The 20,543-nt window shown below is 44.3% G+C and overlaps 1 protein-coding gene across 2 annotated transcripts in view; it reads right to left on the bottom strand.

Annotated features, from left to right (window-relative positions):
- Positions 1-20,543, bottom strand: part of GPC6 (glypican 6) — a 709,242-nt gene that overhangs the window by 70,837 nt on the left and 617,862 nt on the right. For both annotated transcript variants that reach the window (XM_075852383.1, XM_075852384.1), the window contains one exon: positions 16,475-16,618. In XM_075852383.1, the coding sequence (XP_075708498.1) occupies positions 16,475-16,618 (144 nt within the window). The remainder of the gene's footprint in view (positions 1-16,474; positions 16,619-20,543) is intronic.

Below are 20,543 nucleotides of genomic sequence, written 5' to 3'. Positions count from 1 at the left end.
ACAGTCCCTCTGGAGATGTCTTTGGCTGTTGCCTCAGTAAATAGGCTACCTCTGCCAGATCCAGTCATATCGGTGACTACGTTGGAGCCCTTCATTCGTAGCTAATTTCTTTCTGTGTCCTGCCCAAAGCTGTCAACGCTGTGCTGCAGGACCTGCCTTGGCTTCGACTACATGCCCGAGTTCTGGACTGGAACTCCGCTGAGGTTCTCCAGTGGGGCCCCAAGTGTCTCAACCGCTCTCTGGGGCAGATCCATCCGGCCCAGCCTCCTCTACCTCAGGTCGTTGGCAGGATTGCCTCCTCACTACTCACAGTTTGCGGATGTGTTCAGCAAGGAGGCTGAGACGCTGCTCCCACACCAGGAGTATGACTGCCCTATTAAACTGGTTCCTGATGCGTCCCTCCCTTGTGGACGGGTATACGCTCTCTCCTTGCCAGAGACTCAGTCTATGTCTGTTTACATCAGGTAGAATTTGGAGAGGGGTTTCATACAAAAATCCTCCTCCCCAGCCGGGGACGGGTTCTTCTTTGTCAAAAAAGAAAGACTGATCCCTTCGACCTTGCATCGACTACCAGGGCCTCAATCAAATCACGGTCAAGAACAGATATTCATTGCCGCTAATTTCTGAACTGTTTGACCGCATACGATGAGCCAAGATTTTTTCCAAGCTAGACCTGCATGGGGCTTACAACTTAATCCCGATCCACCAGGGTGATGAATGGAAGACAGCATTCAACACCTGAGACGGGCACTATGAATACCTGGTAATGCCCCTCGGCCTGTGTAACGCTCCCGCGGTCTTCCAAGAGTTAGTCAATGACATCTTCCGAGAGCTCCTCTATGTCTGCGTCGTGGTCTATCTCGATAACATCCTGATTAGATTTTTTCTTCAGATCCGACGACTCATCAGAGACATGTCCGTCAAGTTCTGCTGCGATTAAGGGAGAATCACCTGTATGCCAAGCTGGAGAAGTGCGTGTTTGAGAAAAATTCTCTACCCTTCCTGGGCTACATCATCTCGGATCAAGGCCTCAAGATGGATCCTGAGAAGGTAAAGTCCGTCCTGGAGTGGCCACGCCCTCAAGGCTTAAGGTCCATACAGCGTTTTTTTGATTTGCCAACTTCTACTGCCAGTTCATCCCAAACTTCTCTTCACTGACAGCTTCCATCTATACCCACACCAAAAAAAGGCCTGAACGCCAAGGTGTGGACTCCAGAGGCAGAATCTGCATTTAATAGCCTTAAAAGTGTCTTCACGTCAAACTCAAGCCTCCACCAACCTGATGTATCTCGACAGTTTTTGTTGGAGGTGAACACCTCCTCTGTTGGTGCAGGCGCACTTCTATTCCAGAGAGGTCCCAAAGGGAGGGCAGTGGTATGTGGCTATTATTCTAAACATTTTTCTTCTGCAGAACGCAATTACTCGATTTGGGATCGAGAGTTACTGGCCATCAAATTTGGCTCTGGAGGAGTGGAGACGTCTACTAGAGGGCGCAGCTCACCCCATCCTGATATTTACTGAGCTGTATTTATGTACTGAGCTTGGTTCTGGTGCGGTATATATGTATGAGCTTGGTTCTGGTGTTCCATATATGTTACGAGCTTAGTTCTGGGGCTGTATATATGTACTGAGCTTGGTTCTGGTGCTGTATATACATGTAGTGAGCTTGGGTCTGGTGCTGTATATATGTACTGAGCTTTGTTGTGGTGCTGTATATATGTCAGAGCTTGGTTCTGAATCTGTAATTATATAGGATATATTTATAATAACAAAATTGCAGGGCAGATGGAGTTGTTTTCAGTTCATTGTATATTTAATGGGAATTTGTCAGATAGTTTTAACCCCTTGTACCTCCACCATGCGGTAATACATGGCCTGACAATGTTTCCAAACATTCCCTTGTATGTTTTTTCAGATGTAGGAAAATCTATAAAATCAACTTTTAAAACGGCACACACTATATGCTAATTACTCATTAAAGGGTCGCGGGGCGGTGCCGTTATACTGAAGAGTCACATACTCCAAACCTACTTTTCCATTCGTGATTGACATCCCCCTGGCTGTTCTACATCACTGCCAGTCTCCTCCAACTTTCTCGGATGCGCCATTGCCTTGTACTCGTTGGGCACACACCGTGCAGCAAGGTGTACTCTGCTAGGCTTCACTGCACATGCCAGGGGAGTACAAGGCAATGGCACATCTGAAAGAGTTGGAGTTGGCTGATAGTGATGTAGAACAGCTAGGGGGATGCCAATCAAAATCTGGGGGGTGCCATTTAAATTTTCGCATCAGGCAGCAGAAAAGCTAGAATCGGCCCTGGCTATACCTATGTATTTCTGATGAAATATGTATGTGTATACAACATGATGTTGGCTGTGTACTCTGTAATATTACCCATGGGAAGTGTTTGATACGTAGAGTGTTGAGGAGTTCGTAGCATATGGACCTGTACTTTCTGTGGAGATTTCCAATTTAAGCAGCGGGTGAGAGGAGACAGAGGGGGGAGTTCTATGTTTCTTTTAATGTTCATACACTGTAAAACGTTAATAAATAAATTTGATTAAAAAAAAAGAATTAAGATTTGGGTCCTTAATGATAAATTATTTTTTTTAGCGATTTTGTTGGACTAATGAAATAATTGCATCTCCACTGTTTTCTACTGGAGGGGTATATTCACATAGGACGGATAGACTGCGTAAAAGTACACAGCGTATCTGCCCTGTAACCCGCAGGGAATTCCGTCTGACAAACCGCACCTAATTGTTGTGCAGTTTTTCAGGCGGAAAGTCTGTTGCAGTAAAGAACAGGTTAAAAAAAATATAATATATTATATTTACCTGTACTCATGGCGATGCGTCCTTCTGATGTCCTCCAGCACACCCTCCTAGGATAAAGTTTTATGTCATGTGACTGCTGCAGCCTGTGATTCGCTGAAGCAGTCACATGGGATGAAACGTTATCCCAGGGGGCCGGCCTGGACAGAGAAGCATAGAGATCTCGGTAAGGGCTTATCCCCACTAACGTTGAATACGTCCGTGTGACGGCCGTTAAAACAAATCTCATCCACTCTGCTGCTACTGTATTAAGCTGCAATTTTTCTGCAATGAAATCCGTTGTGGAAAATCCTCAGTTTTACACTACGTGTGGGGTATCTATGGCCGGTATCACACCCAGCATTTAGTCATGTTGATTCATGCCATTTTTTTGCTCAGTTTATTTCTTTTGGAGGGGAAGGGGGCTTAAACATACTTGCCAGATGTACGTTAAAGTCTATGTTGAAATATAAGAATGTCTACATACACAACTTTTTGGCTTGTGGCGTTTTTGTGTCTTTTTGGGGGTCTGTGACATTTTTATCAAAACACAGCCTGTTCCAGGTGTAGTGTTCTTTGAGGCATTCTTTCTTAATAGGTTCTCTAAAATACTTAAAAAATCACCTTAGATAAAATTACACAAATTAAAAAATGTCCCTAAAAACACATTTTAAAAAATCCCATAAAAAATAATTGATACTGAAGATGTTTTCTTAAATTGCAAAAAACAAAACAAAAAACCATGGTGTAACGGAGACCTAACTAGGGCGTCAATAGGGTGCCCCAGGAACATGAAAAACAGGCCTTCCTTGGAACATTATTTATAGGCAGGGCTGATCTGGGTCTTCCAAGACCCAGCATCTCTGCCATGTAGATGGCACCGGATGATTTCATGACCAATACAATAAATATGGCAGACAAGAGAATTACCGTAAATTGCACGACTGTGCATTTGCGTCCGCATACAATCTGCATTTTTAGAGCTGCTGTAATGACAGGGGGGTAGGGAAACAGACAGTGAGCCCTAATCTACCCAAAACTCAGTCCCTGCCTACTTGCAACGACCCGCCCTAGGCGACAGGGTACAACTGGGCAACGGTCCCTACGCTCAGTAGGTGCATGACAGAAAAACAGACAAGGGGACACAAGCAAAGGGAAATGGGGCAGTTGCCCATGGCAACACCGTGAGCAACAAGAGAGGTGAACGAGCCGAGTCAAACCAGGAGTGTACGAGGTACCAAACGCAGAGCAGGAGAGTAGTCAGTAAGCCAGGGTCAGTATGAAGCAAGGTCAAATAGCTAGAAGCTGCAGCAAGACCAGGAAACCACACGAGAAGAATCACAAGCAAAGGAGGAACAGGAAAGGCAGGTATAAATAGACAGAGGGCGGGAGCTAGCTCCGTCTGGCCAGGCTGCGATAGGCTCTCCCACTCCTAAGCCTGCCATCCTGAGTGGTGGAAGATGGAGTCAGTCTCAGAGACATAGAACCAGGTGCAGACTGATTACCCATGGGCGTATACACAGAAGTTGTGCCTGGCAGATCTTTTACAGTACCCCCCTTTTATGAGGGGCCACCGGACCCTTTCTAAGTGGACCTGGTTTATTGGGGAAACGAAGGTGGAACTTCCTGACCAATACCCCAGCGTGAACATCCCGGGCGGGTACCCAAGTCCTCTCCTCAGGCCCGTATCCTCTCCAATGGACCAGGTACTGGAGGGAAATTGGTCCATCTTGCTGTCCACAATCTTGGCCACCTCGAATTCCACCCCCTCGGGGGTGAGAACGGGAACAGGAGGTTTCCTCGAGGGAGCCAAGGACGGGGAGCAGCGTTTAAGGAGGGAGGCATTAAACACGTCGTGTATACGAAAAGATGGGGGCAACTCCAGTCGGAAGGAGACAGGATTGAGGACTTCAATGACCTTATACGGCCATATAAACCGGGGAGCAAACTTCTTGGACGGGACCTTAAGGCGCAAGTTCTTAGACGATAACCATACCAGATCCCCGACCATAAACAAGGGGTTAGTAGAATGTCTTCTATCTGCCTGAGTTTTTTGTATGCTCTGGGACGCCTCTAGGTTCTTCTGAACCTGGGCCCAGACTGTGCACAGTTCCCGATGAACGACCTCTACCTCGGGATTGTTGGAACTACCAGGTGAAACGGAGGAGAACCGTGGATTAAACCCAAAATTACAGAAAAAGGGGGAGACCTCTGACGAGTTACTGACCCGGTTATTAAGGGAAAATTCGGCGAGGGGAATGAATGAGACCCAATCATATTTACAGTCAGAGATAAAACACCTTAAATATTGTTCTAGAGACTGATTAGTCCTCTCGGTTTGGCCATTAGTTTCAGGATGGAAGGCAGAGGAGAAGGACAGATCAATCTCCAACTTTTTACAGAAGGCTCTCCAAAACAATGAAACAAATTGTACCCCTCTGTCAGAAACAATATTGACAGGGACCCCATGGAGACGCAGGATGTGTTTGACAAACAAGGTAGCTAACGTCTTAGCATTGGGTAGTTTCTTGAGGGGCACAAACTGGCACATCTTACTGAAGCAGTCTACTGCCTTGAGATGGAGGAAAATCGGTGATAAAATCCATGGAGATATGGGTCCAAGGTCTCTGGGGAATGGGCAAAGAACGTAGTAAGCCCGCTGGTCGGGACCTGGGAGTCTTGGACCTAGCACAAACCTCACAAGCGGCGACGTAGGCCTTAACGTCTTTAGGCAACCCAGGCCACCAATAGTTTCTGGCAATGAGGTGTTTGGTACCCAGGATGCCTGGATGACCAGATAGTGCGGAGTCATGATTTTCCCTAAGTACCCTTAGCCGGAATTGCAGGGGAACAAACAGCTTGTTCTCAGGAAGGTTCCCGGGAGCTGAACCTTGATCAGCCACAATTTCAGAGACTAAATCAGAATCAATAGAAGAAACGACTATACCAGGAGGCAAAATACAAGCAGGATCTTCCTCCGAAGGAGGGCTGGCCATGAAGCTATGCGACAGTGCATCAGCCTTAATATTTTTAGACCCAGCCCTATAGGTAACCAAAAAGTTGAATCTGGTAAAAAATAGCGCCCATCGAGCTTGTCTCGGGTTTAGCCTCCGGGCAGATTCTAGGAAAACCAGATTCTTGTGGTCGGTAAGGACCGTTACCTGGTGCCTAGCCCCCTCCAGGAAGTGGCGCCACTCTTCAAATGCCCATTTAATGGCTAAGAGTTCGTGGTTGCCAATATCATAGTTACTCTCAGTGGGCGAAAACTTCCTGGAGAAGTAGGCACAGGGACGGAGATGGGTGAGGGACCTGGTACCCTGGGACAAGACAGACCCCACTCCCACCTCAGATGCGTTAACCTCCACGATAAATGGCTCCATTTGGTTGGGCTGGACCAGCACCGGGGCCGAGATAAAGCACTTCTTAAGGACCTCAAAAGCCTGGACAGCCTCAGGAGGCCAGTGGAGGAGATCAGCACCTTTGCGAGTGAGGTCCGTAAGAGGCTTAGCGATGACCGAGAAGTTAGCAATAAATCTCCTGTAATAATTAGCGAACCCCAAGAAACACTGTAACGCCTTCAGGGAGGCAGGTTGGACCCATTCCTCCTGCGGAACTTTCTACGTTGTCGGGGCGACACGGAGGCCCCGAGTTGCATAGGTACCTCCGAGTCTTCCGTGGAAGAGCGAAGCAACGGGACCACGGGTGGCATCATGGGGGAGTCAGAGGGGAAAACACAAAAACGTTCAAGTTGTCGTTCACTGAAACGTCGGTCAAGTCGTACCGCTAAAGCCATAACCTGGTCTAAGGAGTCAGAACAGGGATAGCTAACTAGCAGGTCTTTCAGGGCGTTCGACAGACCCAACCTAAACTGGCACCTTAAGGCAGGGTCATTCCACCGAGAAGCTACGCACCACTTCCTAAAGTCAGAACAATACTCCTCCACAGGTCTCTTACCCTGACGTAAGGTCACCAGCTGACTCTCGGCAAAGGCAGTCCTGTCAGTCTCGTCATAAATGAGTCCGAGAGCAGAAAAGAAAAGATCAACGGAGGAAAGTTCAGGGGCGTCAGGAGCCAAGGAGAAGGCCCATTCTTGGGGCCCTTCCTGGAGCCGGGACATAAGTATACCCACCCGTTGGCTCTCAGAACCTGAGGAGTGAGGCTTTAAATGAAAGTAGAGCTTACAACTCTCCCGAAAGGAGAGAAAAGTCCTCCGGTCCCCTGCAAAAAAAATGCCATTTTCCAGGCTGATTAAACTCAATGCACTATAGTGTGTGCACGGTCCGTGATTGCGGACGGACCACGGATGACATTACTCGGGCCGTCCGTGCCATAATCACGGACCGTGTACACAGCTACGGTTGTGCGCAGAAAGCCTTCGAATATTACTATTTACCCCTAGTCGTGTCATATATCCTGCTTCTGACACAGGTTACGATACATTATCCTGTACATGATTTTCATTCCTTTAAAGCTCTTTGCTTTAGTTGTAATTTCCCCCCAGAAGTCAATAAATCGGATACACAGTTGCTCACATTATTAATCAGCAGGTATATGCTGAAGATTTATTTTAAACATTATAGGAACTGCACTTGTTTGCAATGATTAATTTGCTGCAAACATCGGCTACTAAATAAACAGCTGCATTTCTAATGACATAGCACCATGGTGATAATTAGTGTCTATTACTGCTAATATGAAATATACATTTTAACCCCTTATCGCCGCAGCCATTTTAGTTTTTTTCATTTTCAATTTTTTCCCCCGTCTTTTAAAAGCCATAAGTTCTTTTTTTCTACATAGCCATATGAGGGCTTATTTTTTTGCAGGATGAGTTGTAATTTTTAACCGCATCATAAAACGTACTGAAAAACTGAAAAATAAATATTTGTGGATGGAATAGAAAAAAAACGCTGTTGTGATTTTTACTGAAGCCTCTGGTAGGGCAAACAAAAAGCCATGACATATATGTATCCACATATACACTATACAGTGCATTTGGAAAGTCTTCAGACCCTCAATACCCCATAACGATAAAGTGAAAACAGAATGTTAGTGATCTTTGCTGATTTATTGAAAATGAAAAACTATAATATCGCATTGACATAATTATTCAGACCCTTTACTCAGTACTTAGTTGAAGCACCTTTGGCAGCGATAACAGCCTCCAGTCTTCTTGGGTATGATGACACAAGGTTTGCACACCTGGATTTGGGGATTTTCGGCCATTTGTCTCTGCAGATCTCCTCAAGCTCTGTCAGATTGGATGGGGGCCATTGGTGGACAGCCATTTTCAGGTTTCTCCAGAGATGTTTGATTGGGTTCAAGTCAGGGCTCTGGCTGGGCCATTCAAGGACATTCACCGGGTTGTCCTTAAGCCACACCTGTGTCGTCTTGCCTGTGTGCTTAGGGTCATTGTCTTGTTGGAAAGTGAACCTTCGGCCCAGTCTGAGGTCCAGAACACTCTGTTTCAGGTTTTCATTAAGAATATATCTGTACTTTGCTCCATTCATTTTTCCTCAACCCTATCCAGTCTCTTTGTCCCAGCTGCTGAAAAACATCCCGAATTTTAGAACAAGGCTTCAACATAACGATTTGTGAAAAAAGTGAAAGGGTCTGAAGACTTTCTGAATGCACTGTATATACTAAAATCGTTCACAGCATAATGACTGCAACATTGGTATCACTGCGTCCATAAAAGTCAGAAATATTACACTATAGCATTATTTAATGCGCATGGTGAATGCCGTGAAAATAAAAAAATATAAAATGCCAGAATCGCTGTTCTTTGGCCAGGTCATATCTCACAAAAAAAATTAATAAAAAGTGATCTAAAAGTCTCATGTAGCCCAAAATGATACCAATAGAAACTGCAGCTCGCCCCGCAAAAAATAAGCTCACATACCGCACAATCGATGGAAAAATAAATAAGTTATGGCTCTCAGAATGTGGCGACAAAACACAATTGTTTTTTTTAACAATTAGTTTCTTCCTTATAAAAGTATTAAAACTTAAAAAAAACAATATAAGTTTGGTATTTAATTGGGTTCAAGTCAGGGCTGTGGTAAACGATATAAGTTTGGTATCGCTGTAATCATATTGACCGGTAGAATAAAGTTAATGCACCGCTTTTACCACATGGTGAACGCCATAATAACTAAACCCCTCAAATATTGCGGAATCACTGTTTTTTTCCTCATCCACCCCACAAAGAATTTTTTTCCAGTTTCCCAATACATTATATGGAACAACAAATGGTACCGTTAAAAACGACAACTTGTCCCACAAAAAAAAACAAGCCCTCGTATGGCTAAATGACAGAAGAATAAAAAAGTTAGAACTTTTTAATTGTGGGGAGGAACAAATGAAAACGAAAACCCAAAAAATGGCTGGGTTCTGAAGGGGCTAAGGTCCATGAGTGGAAAATGCCTTAAAAGCTTCTGCAATTTTACTAACTAAAGACAGCTAAAAAAAAACGACTGATGCCACGAAAACTTTGCATAAACTCTGTCTATGAATCCAGCCCTAGGGTATGTTCACATGGGCTATTTTCAGTCGTTCTTCAAGCCGTAAATGCCCGGAAAAATGTCTAAAAATTCCATTCCTACGGGGCGTTTTTTTATGCGGCCATTTTTAAAAACGGGCGCGTAAAAAAACACCTTGTAAAAAGCAGTGCATGTCACTTCTTGAGCCACTTTTGGAGACGTTTTTTATTGACTCAATAGAAAAATAGCTCCAAAAAACGCTGTGTAAAAAAAACACCTCATAAAAAGCAGTGCATGTCACTTCTTGAGCCAATTTTGAAGCCGATTCTCATTGACTCAATAGAAAAACAGCTCCAAAAACGGCCGTAAAAAATGCCGCAAAAAACGCAAGTTGCTTAAACGGCTGAAAATCAGGAGCTGTTTATCCTTGAAAACAGCTCCGTATTTTCAGCCGTTTTTTGTTAAGCGTGTGAACATAACCTTAGAAAACATAATATCTTCAGCATCCTGTGCTTTTGAAGGAAGAAAAAGAAAAGAAAACACCACTGACCACAAATTTGCCATAAACATGGCACAAACCAAAACACTGTAGATCTAATAATTTCCTTTAGGCTATGTTCACAAGGAGTATTTTGCAGGCAGAATTTCTGCCTAAAAATTCCGTTTGGAAGTTTGAGGCAGATTTTCCTCTCCCTGCACGCCGCGTTTTTCGCCCGCGGCCATTGAGCGGCGCGGGCATAAAATTCAGCGAAATACGCTTTCTCTGCCTCCCATTGAAGTCAATGGGAGGTCAGAGGCGTAAACGCCCGAAGATAGGGTCGCTTCTTTTTCCCGTGGTTTCCGTGTCAAAAAACTCTGTGTAATCTTAGCCTTATACTCCAAGCAAACATTTGGCCGCATGATTTTTGCCTAAAAAAAGCTGTTTGTGATACTGGCCTAAGGACACCATGTGTTATCTTATGTGGAAGAGGGGGTCATTGGATACCCTTTGGACCCAGGAGTGACTTAAACATTTGCACCCCCTAAAGTAGAGGATTTTAGCAAAAAATAAAATCGAGATTTTTAAGAAATTAGTTTCTTTATATAAATAACTTTTTAACATATATTACTATAATTGTATGTTTCGCAGGGAACAGGTTAACACAATCTATAATCTATATTCAACTGCGTGCACTAACATCCTTCTCTGCCCGACTCCAACTCAGCCAGTCTCCGACATTGCAGACGAAAGCAGTCTAAATTGCAGCAGGGCCAGGCAGATAGCGTCGAGGGGAGAGATTATATTATAGTGTTTGAAATCTGAAGTCTGGAGTAGCGGCCCCACAATGGTGTTTTAAATAAATGACATTAAGGCTGGATTCACATGACCGTGATTGAACCACGAAAACAGTCTGTCACGATCTAGGGTATGTGGACCAACTACGCCGCTCCCCCGTAATGAAGAGGCAGCTGGCCAACTCAGTCTATGCACAGTTTTGTGGAAGAGGTGCGTAGCACAAGGGTACCTGAGATAGTCCATTCAACAGCAGGGCTCCGGCACAGATGGGGCTAGGTGTGGCTGGTTGCGCAAGACGAGGCGGATGGCACCAGGGATGATGGATGACACTAGACGTGGTGTATCCACCAGTCGGCACGACATGAATCCGATACAAGGCAGGCTCCGCAATGAAACAATATAGGATACGGGAGATAGGATACAGGGAACACTGGGAGCAGGAAAACACTAAGGGACCATTTGCAATACAGACATGGGAAAAGTACAAACACACTCAGGCAAGGAGTGGAAGGGCGGAGCCCTTCTTATAGTCCAGGATGAACAGGGGTTAATTAGGGAACCTTAATATGTGTGTGTGCGTACACTTTAACAAGGTTGGGACTGAGCACTGCGTGCACGCACTTTAACACTCAGAGCAGGGCCGGACGGCCATGAGTGCTGGCGTCTCCTAAGAGGGAGATGCTGGCGGGATGCCAACGGTCTGTGGTCGCGCCGTAGCAAGGTAAGGAACGGCGGCCATGACACAGCCTGCGTGTCAGACGAATTTCTCGGCCCGACGACGGTCGTGTTAACGGGACTCCTGGCATCAGTCATTTAGGTTACATTCACAGAGCAGTGAAAAAAAATGGCCATTAAAAATGTATCAATTGTCAGCTTTTCATGGTCATTTTGCATCAGTGTGTCTCCATTTGCAGTCCATCTTTCCATTTTTAATATCTGTTTGTCATCCATTTGCCATCCATTTTTCATGGCCGTTTGTTCCAACGCCATGAAAACACCACAGTGCCCATGTAGATATTGCTGCAATGTTCCTGTAGATACATGGACTGTGACGTCAGGAGCTCCCTCTTAGAGAGGAATCCCCTGCTAGAGCATCGGCAATGCTCTGGCTGTGAAATCTGCAATAGCAGCAGTGACGTCAAAGGCTTTCCAAAGACAGGAGTCCTGGCCGGAAATCTTGCGATGCTCTGGCCGGGGACTCTGCTTCTAGAGGGAGCCCCTGAAGTCACTGTCCATATATGGACAGTGACGACAGGGGCTCCTCCTTGGGTGGAATCCCCGGCCAGAGGTTGCCGATGCTCTGGCAGGGGATTCCGCTCTTAGAGGGAGCACCTGACGTAGGTCCATATATGGACAGAGATGTGAGGCACTCCCTCCAGGAGCAGAATCCCTGGCCAGAGTGACGGCAATGCTCTGGCCGGGGATTCCCCTTCTAGAGGGATCTACAGTGGCACTATCTACAGGGGGGTGGTGTTGTTGTCTACAAGAGGGGGGTGGTGCTATCTACAAGGGGGGTGGTGCTATATACAGGGCGGTGTGGCACTATACTAGGAGTCCCTGCTTCCCCATGGAACTGCTGTTCCGTACTGTATAATTTTGTTCAGTACAGAACAGCAGTTTCTTGGGGAAGCAGGGACATAACAGGGGATAGAACAGGGTGCAACTTCTCCGATGGGATGGACCAGGCAGGTGACGAGACGGGGTTCCTCCTGCAGCACGGCGCGACGGCGCCACTAGAGAGTCGATTCAACGATTCTGTTAAAAACCAGAAGCGTCTGAGGCGTTGAGAGTGAATCAATCAAATGAATTTGATTAATCGCCCATCCCTACCCTAAAGTTATGTTCCTGTATGCTGCAATTATGATCTATATTAGGGTTCAGCAACCAGCACACTCCGACTGTTCTGAAAGTACAATTGGCAGCATGTCGCTGTCAGGACATGCTGTGAGTTGTAGTTTCACAACCGCTGGAGTGCTGCTGGTGGCTGACCCCAATCTATATATATATATTCTATATGCAACTATGTTAAGTGCTTACAACAGTCCCCATATTTCCTACAGTGAATGGGGTGTAAAGGAGACGTATTTAATAATTATATAAAAATAAAAGTTTACAAACTAGCTGGTCAAATCGATGTATTGCCATGCCCTCATGGGGAGGAATGTAATTTACAAAAACAGAGAATACCCTTAGACACTTTGGCTAAAAATGTAGTTCCTACCCTCTGAAAACAGCCAAGGAAGGGCACATACCATTTTCTATTGCTTAAGGCCCCATGCCCACTTCAGTTTTTTCCTTCAGTTTTTTCTGACGGCTAGCACACTGACCCATTCATTTCAATGGGGCCATGCACACTTCAGTTTTTTTGACGGTTCCGTTGCTCCGTTCCGATCCAAAGTAGAGCATGTCCTACTTTGGTCCGAGATTCCGTGACCGTGAGGCCAATGCAAGTCAATGGGGCCATCAAAAAACTGAATTCACACGGAAGGCATCCGTGTGCCGTCTGTGTGTGACGGAGCCGTTGCCTAACAACGGCCGGGCGGGCAGAAAAACATTATAGAAATATTACACTAATCGGCACCCACTTGTCTCTATCAATCACTGATAGAGAAAAGAGGCTGCTGATTAAAAATAAAATAAAAAGCAGTTCATACGTACCCGGTCGTAGTCTTGGTGACGAGTCCCTCTTCTTCCTCCAGTCCGACCTTCCTGAATGACGCGGCAGCCTGTGATTGGCTGCAGAGGCCTCTGCAGCCTGTGATTGGCTGCAGAGGCGGTCACGTGGGATGAAGCATCATCCCTGGAGGCCGGCCTTCTGACGTCATCCTGACGTGCGTGACCGCCACTACAGCCTGTGATTGGCTGCAGCGGCGACATGGATGAAATGTCATCGCTGGAGGCCGGACAGGAGGTATGAACTTATTTATTTTTTTTATTGCATTTTCTGAGCGCCGAGCATGGTACTGTCCAGGGTGCTGAAAGAGTTACCGCCGATCAGTGCAGCCCATTAACTCTTTCAGCACCCTGGACAGTGCCATGCTCGGCGCTCGGAAACGGAAACACGGAGTGCACACGGGAGTGCCCATGGCCGCTAACCGGGCACATGGAAAACGGCTGTGTAAATGGTGTCGGAAGTGTGCACGAGGCCTAACAGCATACAGAGAGCTTTGTCTGATTCCACTGCTTTGTTGGATAAGTTTTGGTTTATTTTTGGATGCTTCTCATTTCTTCTGAACCTGTGGAAAGTGTTCTGTTGGCCTAGCTATTCTCTCGCCAATTTGGACAGCAACGTAACAGCCGAGTGGAGCCAATGTAATTCAGCAGTGTCTCCTGGTGATGCCGAAGTGTCTCCTGGTGATGCCACAGTGTCTTCTGGTGATTCAGGCCTCGGTATCACACTGGTGTGAAAGAGACCCCCTGGTTTCACTTTCTGATGCTTTGCAACAGGTCTGTTAAAAACGGATCGCTCGTGGATGGCTTATGTATGCAATCCATTTCTTTCTCATGCCTATAGACTTGAATGGCCTAGTCTAATCCGGAAAAAGTCAGATCGGACACATGGATCAGTTAAAATAAACGGTTGTGTAAATATCACCATTTACTTGTTTGCGTCAGTGGGCTGTTTTTTAAACAGACCGCACACTGAAAAGAATTTTTTTTTGTGTGCCTAAGGCCTTATGTTTAAAGTGTGCGTGCAGCTGCAATATGAAAAGGTATCTCTTCATAACAATTCATCAAACAAAGCACATGTACAAGCAATCAAAATGGCAAAATCTTTTTTTAGAGTTGGTAATCCACCATTCATACTATTAGGAAGCTAATAATTTAGATTAACACAATGGCAAGCCCAGAAAGGATACTTTTTTTTTAATATTTAACTCCTGTGCCCTTTGAATATACAAAAGGCATACACCTAGTTAAAATTAGACTATTTTTGAGACTAAGGCTAGTCCTGAATGGCGACTTTGGTCGTCACACAAGTTGCTCCTCCAAAGATACAGTGAAGGAAATAAGTATTTGATCCCTTGCTGATTTTGTAAGTTTGCCCACTGTCAAAGACATGAAGAGTCTAGAATTTTTAGGCTAGGTTAATTTTACCAGTGAGAGACAGATTATATTTAAAAAAAAAAACAGAAAATCACATAGTCAAAATTATATATATTTATTTGCATTGTGCACAGAGAAATAAGTATTTGATCCCTTTGGCAAACAAGACTTAATACTTGGTGGCAAAACCCTTGTTGGCAAGCACAGCAGTCAGACGTTTTTTGTAGTTGACGATGAGGTTTGCACACATGTTAGATGGAATTTTGGCCCACTCCTCTTTGCAGATCATCTGTAATTAATTAATATTTCGAGGCTGTCGCTTGGCAACTCGGATCTTCAGCTCCCTCCATAAATTTTCGATGGGATTATGGTCTGGAGACTAGCTAGGCCACTCCATGACCTTAATGTGCTTCTTTTTGAGCCACTCCTTTGTTGCCTTGGCTGTAAATTTTCGGGTCATTGTCATGCTGGAAGACCCAGCCACGAACCATTTTTAATGTCCTGGTGGAGGGAAGGAGGTTGTCACTCAGGATTTGACGGTACATGGCTCCATCCATTCTCCCATTGATGCGGTGAAGTAGTCCTGTGCCCTTAGCAGAGAAACACTCCCAAAACATAATGTTTCCACCTCCATGCTTGACAGTGGGGATGGTGTTCTTTGGGTCATAGGCAGCATTTCTCTTCCTCCAAACACGGCGAGTTGAGTTAATGCCAAAGAGCTCAATTTTAGTCTCATCTGCCCACAGCACCTTCTCCCAATCACTCTCAGAATCATCCAGATGTTCATTTGAAAACTTCAGATGGGCCTGTACATGTGCCTTCTTGAGCAGGGGGACCTTGTGGGCACTGCAGGATTTTAATCCATTACAGCGTAATGTGTTACCAATGGTTTTCTTGGTGACTGTGGTCCCAGCTGCCTTGAGATCATTAACAAGTTCCCCCAGTTAGTTTTCGGCTGAGCTCTCACCTTCCTCAGGATCAAGGATACCCCACGAGGTGAGATTTTGCATGGAGCCCCAGATCGATGTCGATTGACAGTCATTTTGTATGTCTTCCATTTTCTTACTATTGCACCAACAGTTGTCTCCTTCTCACCCAGCGTCTTACTTATGGTTTTGTAGCCCATTCCAGCCTTGTGCAGGTCTATGATCTTGTCCCTGACATCCTTAGGAAGCTCTTTGGTCTTTCCCATGTTGTAGAGGTTAGAGTCAGACTGATTAATTGAGTCTGTGGACAGGAGTCTTTTATACAGGTGACCATTTAAGACAGCTGTCTTTAATGCAGGCACCAAGTTGATTTGGAGCGTGTAACTGGTCTGGAGGAGGCTGAACTCTTAATGGTTGGTAGGGGATCAAATACTTATTTCTCTGTGCAAAATGCAAATAAATATATATAATTTTGACTATGTGATTTTCTGTTTTTTTAAAAAAAATATAATCTATCTCTCACTGGTAAAATTAACCTAGCCTAAAAATTCTAGACTGTTCATGTCTTTGACAGTGGGCAAACTTACAAAATCAGCAAGGGATCAAATACTTATTTCCTTCACTGTAGCTATGTCAGCCAGCGTACATCGCAGTAATGTAAGTGAATGTGGCCGTGTTGCGACCCGTAAATTGCTGCCACCGTCACAGTTTGGATTTCTTTCATTTGCCAAGTTGCGGTCGCAGTGACTTGCGGGTCGCAATGTGGCCACATTCACTTGCATTACTGTGATGTAAGCAGGATGACACAGCGATCTTTGCATGCGTGACCTGTGTTATGGTCAAAGTCGCCGTGTAGGCCTAGCCTTATTCTGTAAGCATACGGTATGTGTACACGACTATTGATTGAATATCATGGGAAAGAATACATACCAGTCTGTCCATACTCGTTCCAGCAGCAGTTGTAGGTTTTTCATGTAAACTATAGGGTTTAAAGTATATGTTATGTCTTCCTGAGAATGATCTCAATGTTCTTGTTGAATGAAGTGATTTAAGTTGGCCACATCCAAGAAATACCTGAAGAAAGAGAGACAAATGCAATAGATATTACTCACATTACATCAACCTTACTCCTGTCTCCTAATACTGACAAGCAATGGTGTGACAAGTAACCATGGGGCCCCATATCAAAACTTAGAATGGGACACCGCTCCTACAAGATGCTCTGTCCCCTGTCTTTTTTTTCTCCTTTCCTTTGAGTTGCAGTGATCTGCATTCATTTTCCCACCCTTGCCTTCCATCCGCAGTTATTACTTATATCACCTTACCTCTGATCAGAAAGGCCATGGCATTACATAATACTAGTACACATGTATGCTGTAAAGAAGAGATATGGTACTCTCTAGTATTCCATGAGTTTCACTAAATGTAATATGCAGTGTGTACCCTTTTGATAAATTTATTAACTCCTTATTGGATTTGCTTTCCTCTTGTGAACGCTATATTCACATGACTGTTATAAAAGGCCATGTGACAGATGCCTGTTTAACAGCCATTTTCAGAACAATGTGGTTCTATGGGTGTATTTACATGCCCCATATAAGTCAACGAGTTTTTAACTCCCGTTTTTAAAAAAAGCCATCCATGTGTCGGCTATTAAAAACTGATCCTAGGTCTACAAGGGGACGTAATTGTATCTGCATCAATAGGACGAGGATACAATTGAACCATTGTTTCCCTTACCCACTATTCGGTGCTATTTTCTGATGCAGGCGAATGATGATGTCATTGCGCTGCCTGCGACGCTCCGCTGAAGCAGGCCTGGTCAGAAAACACCAGGCCTGCATCGCTGGAGAAGAGGATGGTGTGGGAATAGGGACAGGTAAGAGTGTGGCACTAGCTACAGGGTGGGTATGTGGTGTTATCAACAGGGGGTGGTGTGTGGCGCTATCTACATGGGTGTGTGTGGTGCATTTTACAGAGGGGGTGTAGCGCGATCTACATGGGCACTGTGGCACTATCTATGTGAACACTATCTACAGGGGCACTGTGGCACTATCTATGTGGGCACTGTTGCACTATTTTGGCACTATCTACAATGGGCACTGTGGCTCTATCTACAGTGGGCATTGTGGCACTTTCTACAGTGGACACTGTGGCACTATCTATGTGGGCACTGTAGCACTATCTACTTAGACACTGAGGCACTATCCACAGGGGCACTGTAGTGTTTTTTGGAAGTTGGGACAAAAAAACCTGACAATTTTTTTTTTTTTAAACGGTCAGACAGCTGGGAAATGGATGAAAATTTGGAGACACACTGAGGCAAAATGGCCATGAAGAACTGACAGTTGATCTGTTTTTTAACGTCCGTTTTTTTTCCACTGTGAATATAGCCTAAATATTATTGATAAATATGACCCGTTCTGTTACTTTTGTTGCCAGATCCTTCTGAACAGCTCTTTATACCTTATAGCATTAATACCAACTCCTTCTCATCTTTCCAAAGCTCCATAACTGTCAATAGGTGGGAATGGGAGTAGAATGATAGGTATAAGAGTCCATGCTATTAATTTTATCAGTGGGCAGTTATATACCAGGAATGAGATAACATTTTGTGTCATGTTACATATGATAAAGCAATATCAAACTATGATGACACTGATATATTCTGATCAATTGCTTCAAATGTTCTACAATTTTAGTCACTGCGAACCGCAGGAAATGTATCCATATGGAACACAATATGCAACACTGCCAAAGCTGCAATTTATCACAATTTATTTTCCTATGTAAAACCTCCACCAAGAGAGCTGCTTTAATTATAGTATCAAATTGCAGAATTAGGAATACTTTATTATAATACATATTTTTAATAGGTTTTCCTATAATATATTAAGTGCTATATTATGAAACTAACCCTAATGTGTGTGTGATAGTCTGATTACAATTGGTGCCCTGTAAAAGTACGCTTCTCCTGAAGCAATATTAGGCGCCAGCTACTTCCCACAGGCAATAACAGCTTCTACAGGAAAAGTGGAAACACTAAAATAAATGGGGCATATGGATAGGGATTGTTTTGATGAAAGGACCTATTTAACCCCTAAGTGACTACCAATACACCTTTTCACGGTGGTCATTAAGGGGCCTTAGTAGAATTGGAAGAAAAATGTATGGATATACAGGGGAGCGCAACCTATAAGCGCACGAGCGCCAGGGACATAACATCCCAGTAGAATCTGAAAGTGAATACCATGGATAATAAGAAAATATATACTTTTATTAATTTATCACAGTACATGGTATAACAATATCAAGTGTATTAAAAAAAACTGTATATGGCGGATCATATATCAAAAAGAGTAACAAAGCGGTAAGTATGACAAAATACCATGGGAAGCACAGAAAACATAACCAAAAAATCCCCACAACTCAATGCGACCATACCAAAAGCACAGATGATAAGAATGACAGAGACAGAAAGACTCTATATCGATGTGAATGAAATACCCACATGGAGAGAGTACATGTCATAAATCTGCAAGGAATAACTAGCGTGCTATACATATCGACAAATTAGGTGAACATAGTATTGAGAACATAACTCATGTAAATACCTGTCGACATGATGGAAGCAAGATATGAGGGGAAATGGCACAGGAACGCCTCGACGCGCGTTTCGCCCACGACCGGCTTCGTCAGGAGGCTTATTCCTTGCAGATTTATGACATGTACTCTCTCCATGTGGGTATTTCATTCACATCGATATAGAGTCTTTCTGTCTCTGTCATTCTTATCATCTGTGCTTTTGGTATGGTCGCATTGAGTTGTGGGGATTTTTTGGTTATGTTTTCTGTGCTTCCCATGGTATTTTGTCATACTTACCGCTTTGTTACTCTTTTTGATATATGATCCGCCATATACAGTTTTTTTTAATACACTTGATATTGTTATACCATGTACTGTGATAAATTAATAAAAGTATATATTTTCTTATTATCCATGGTATTCACTTTCAGATTCTACTGGGATGTTATGTCCCTGGCGCTCGTGCGCTTATAGGTTGTTTTCCTAGTTGGCTTGGGGTTTCTCCTCTGTCCTGTTGTACCTTATTTTGAGGTCCTTTTGTAGGTTTACTATACAGGGGAGCGCTACTAGTAGGTAAACGGTTAACAATGGTAAATTCCTTGATTTATTAAATATAGGCAACGCGTTTCAACACAGGACGTGTCTTCGTCAGGCCAAGGAATTTACCATTGTTAACCGTTTACCTACTAGTAGTGCTCCCATGTATATCCATAAATTTTTCTTCCAATTCTACTATTACATTGCGGTACCACTCTTCCATGTTACCGGCATCTGGATTGGGGAGCAGCAGCTGTTTGTTCAAATTCTTACATGCTTACATCAGTGTTGTACCTGAATTGTACAACCTGTAAAGGTGAGCGCTATCACCTTCCTTTACATTTGTTCTACCTTTTCCATCAGGTTTATCTTGCACCATGTGGTGCTGTGTACTCTTTTTTTTCCCTTAGGTTTTACTAAGGGGCCTTAGTCTAGGCCACCTCCTATTCACGCAGGCTGGAGCTGGGACTCGGCTTTCTAATCACAGCAAGGCTCATGCTCTACCGGCAATGATTGAAGTTTACTTCGATCGCGGCCGTTTAACCCGTTAAATGTCGCAGTCATTACTGAACGCTGCATTTAAATCATTTGCAGAGGGAGTAAGCTCCCTCTGTCATCCATCGGTGACCTGCAAATGAAATTGCAGGCCTCCGATGGGGTGTCATGGCAGCCGGGGGCCTGATAAAGGCCCCCAGGTCTGCCCTGGGCATATAATAGATTGTCTGTCAGGTTTACACTGGCAGGCAATAATGCTCTGGTATACGAAGTATACCAAAGTATTATAGCAGCAATCTGAAGATCGCATAGTAAAGTCCCCTAATGGGACTAAAAAAATAAGTAATAAATGTGAAATAAAGATTATTAATAAAAATTACAG

The sequence above is a fragment of the Rhinoderma darwinii genome, chromosome 2, assembly GCF_050947455.1.
Source record: "Rhinoderma darwinii isolate aRhiDar2 chromosome 2, aRhiDar2.hap1, whole genome shotgun sequence".
In the NCBI taxonomy this organism is placed as follows: Eukaryota; Metazoa; Chordata; class Amphibia; order Anura; family Rhinodermatidae; genus Rhinoderma; species Rhinoderma darwinii.
The sequence above is the reverse complement of the archived record's forward strand: the minus strand, read 5'-3'. Positions and strand labels throughout refer to the sequence as shown.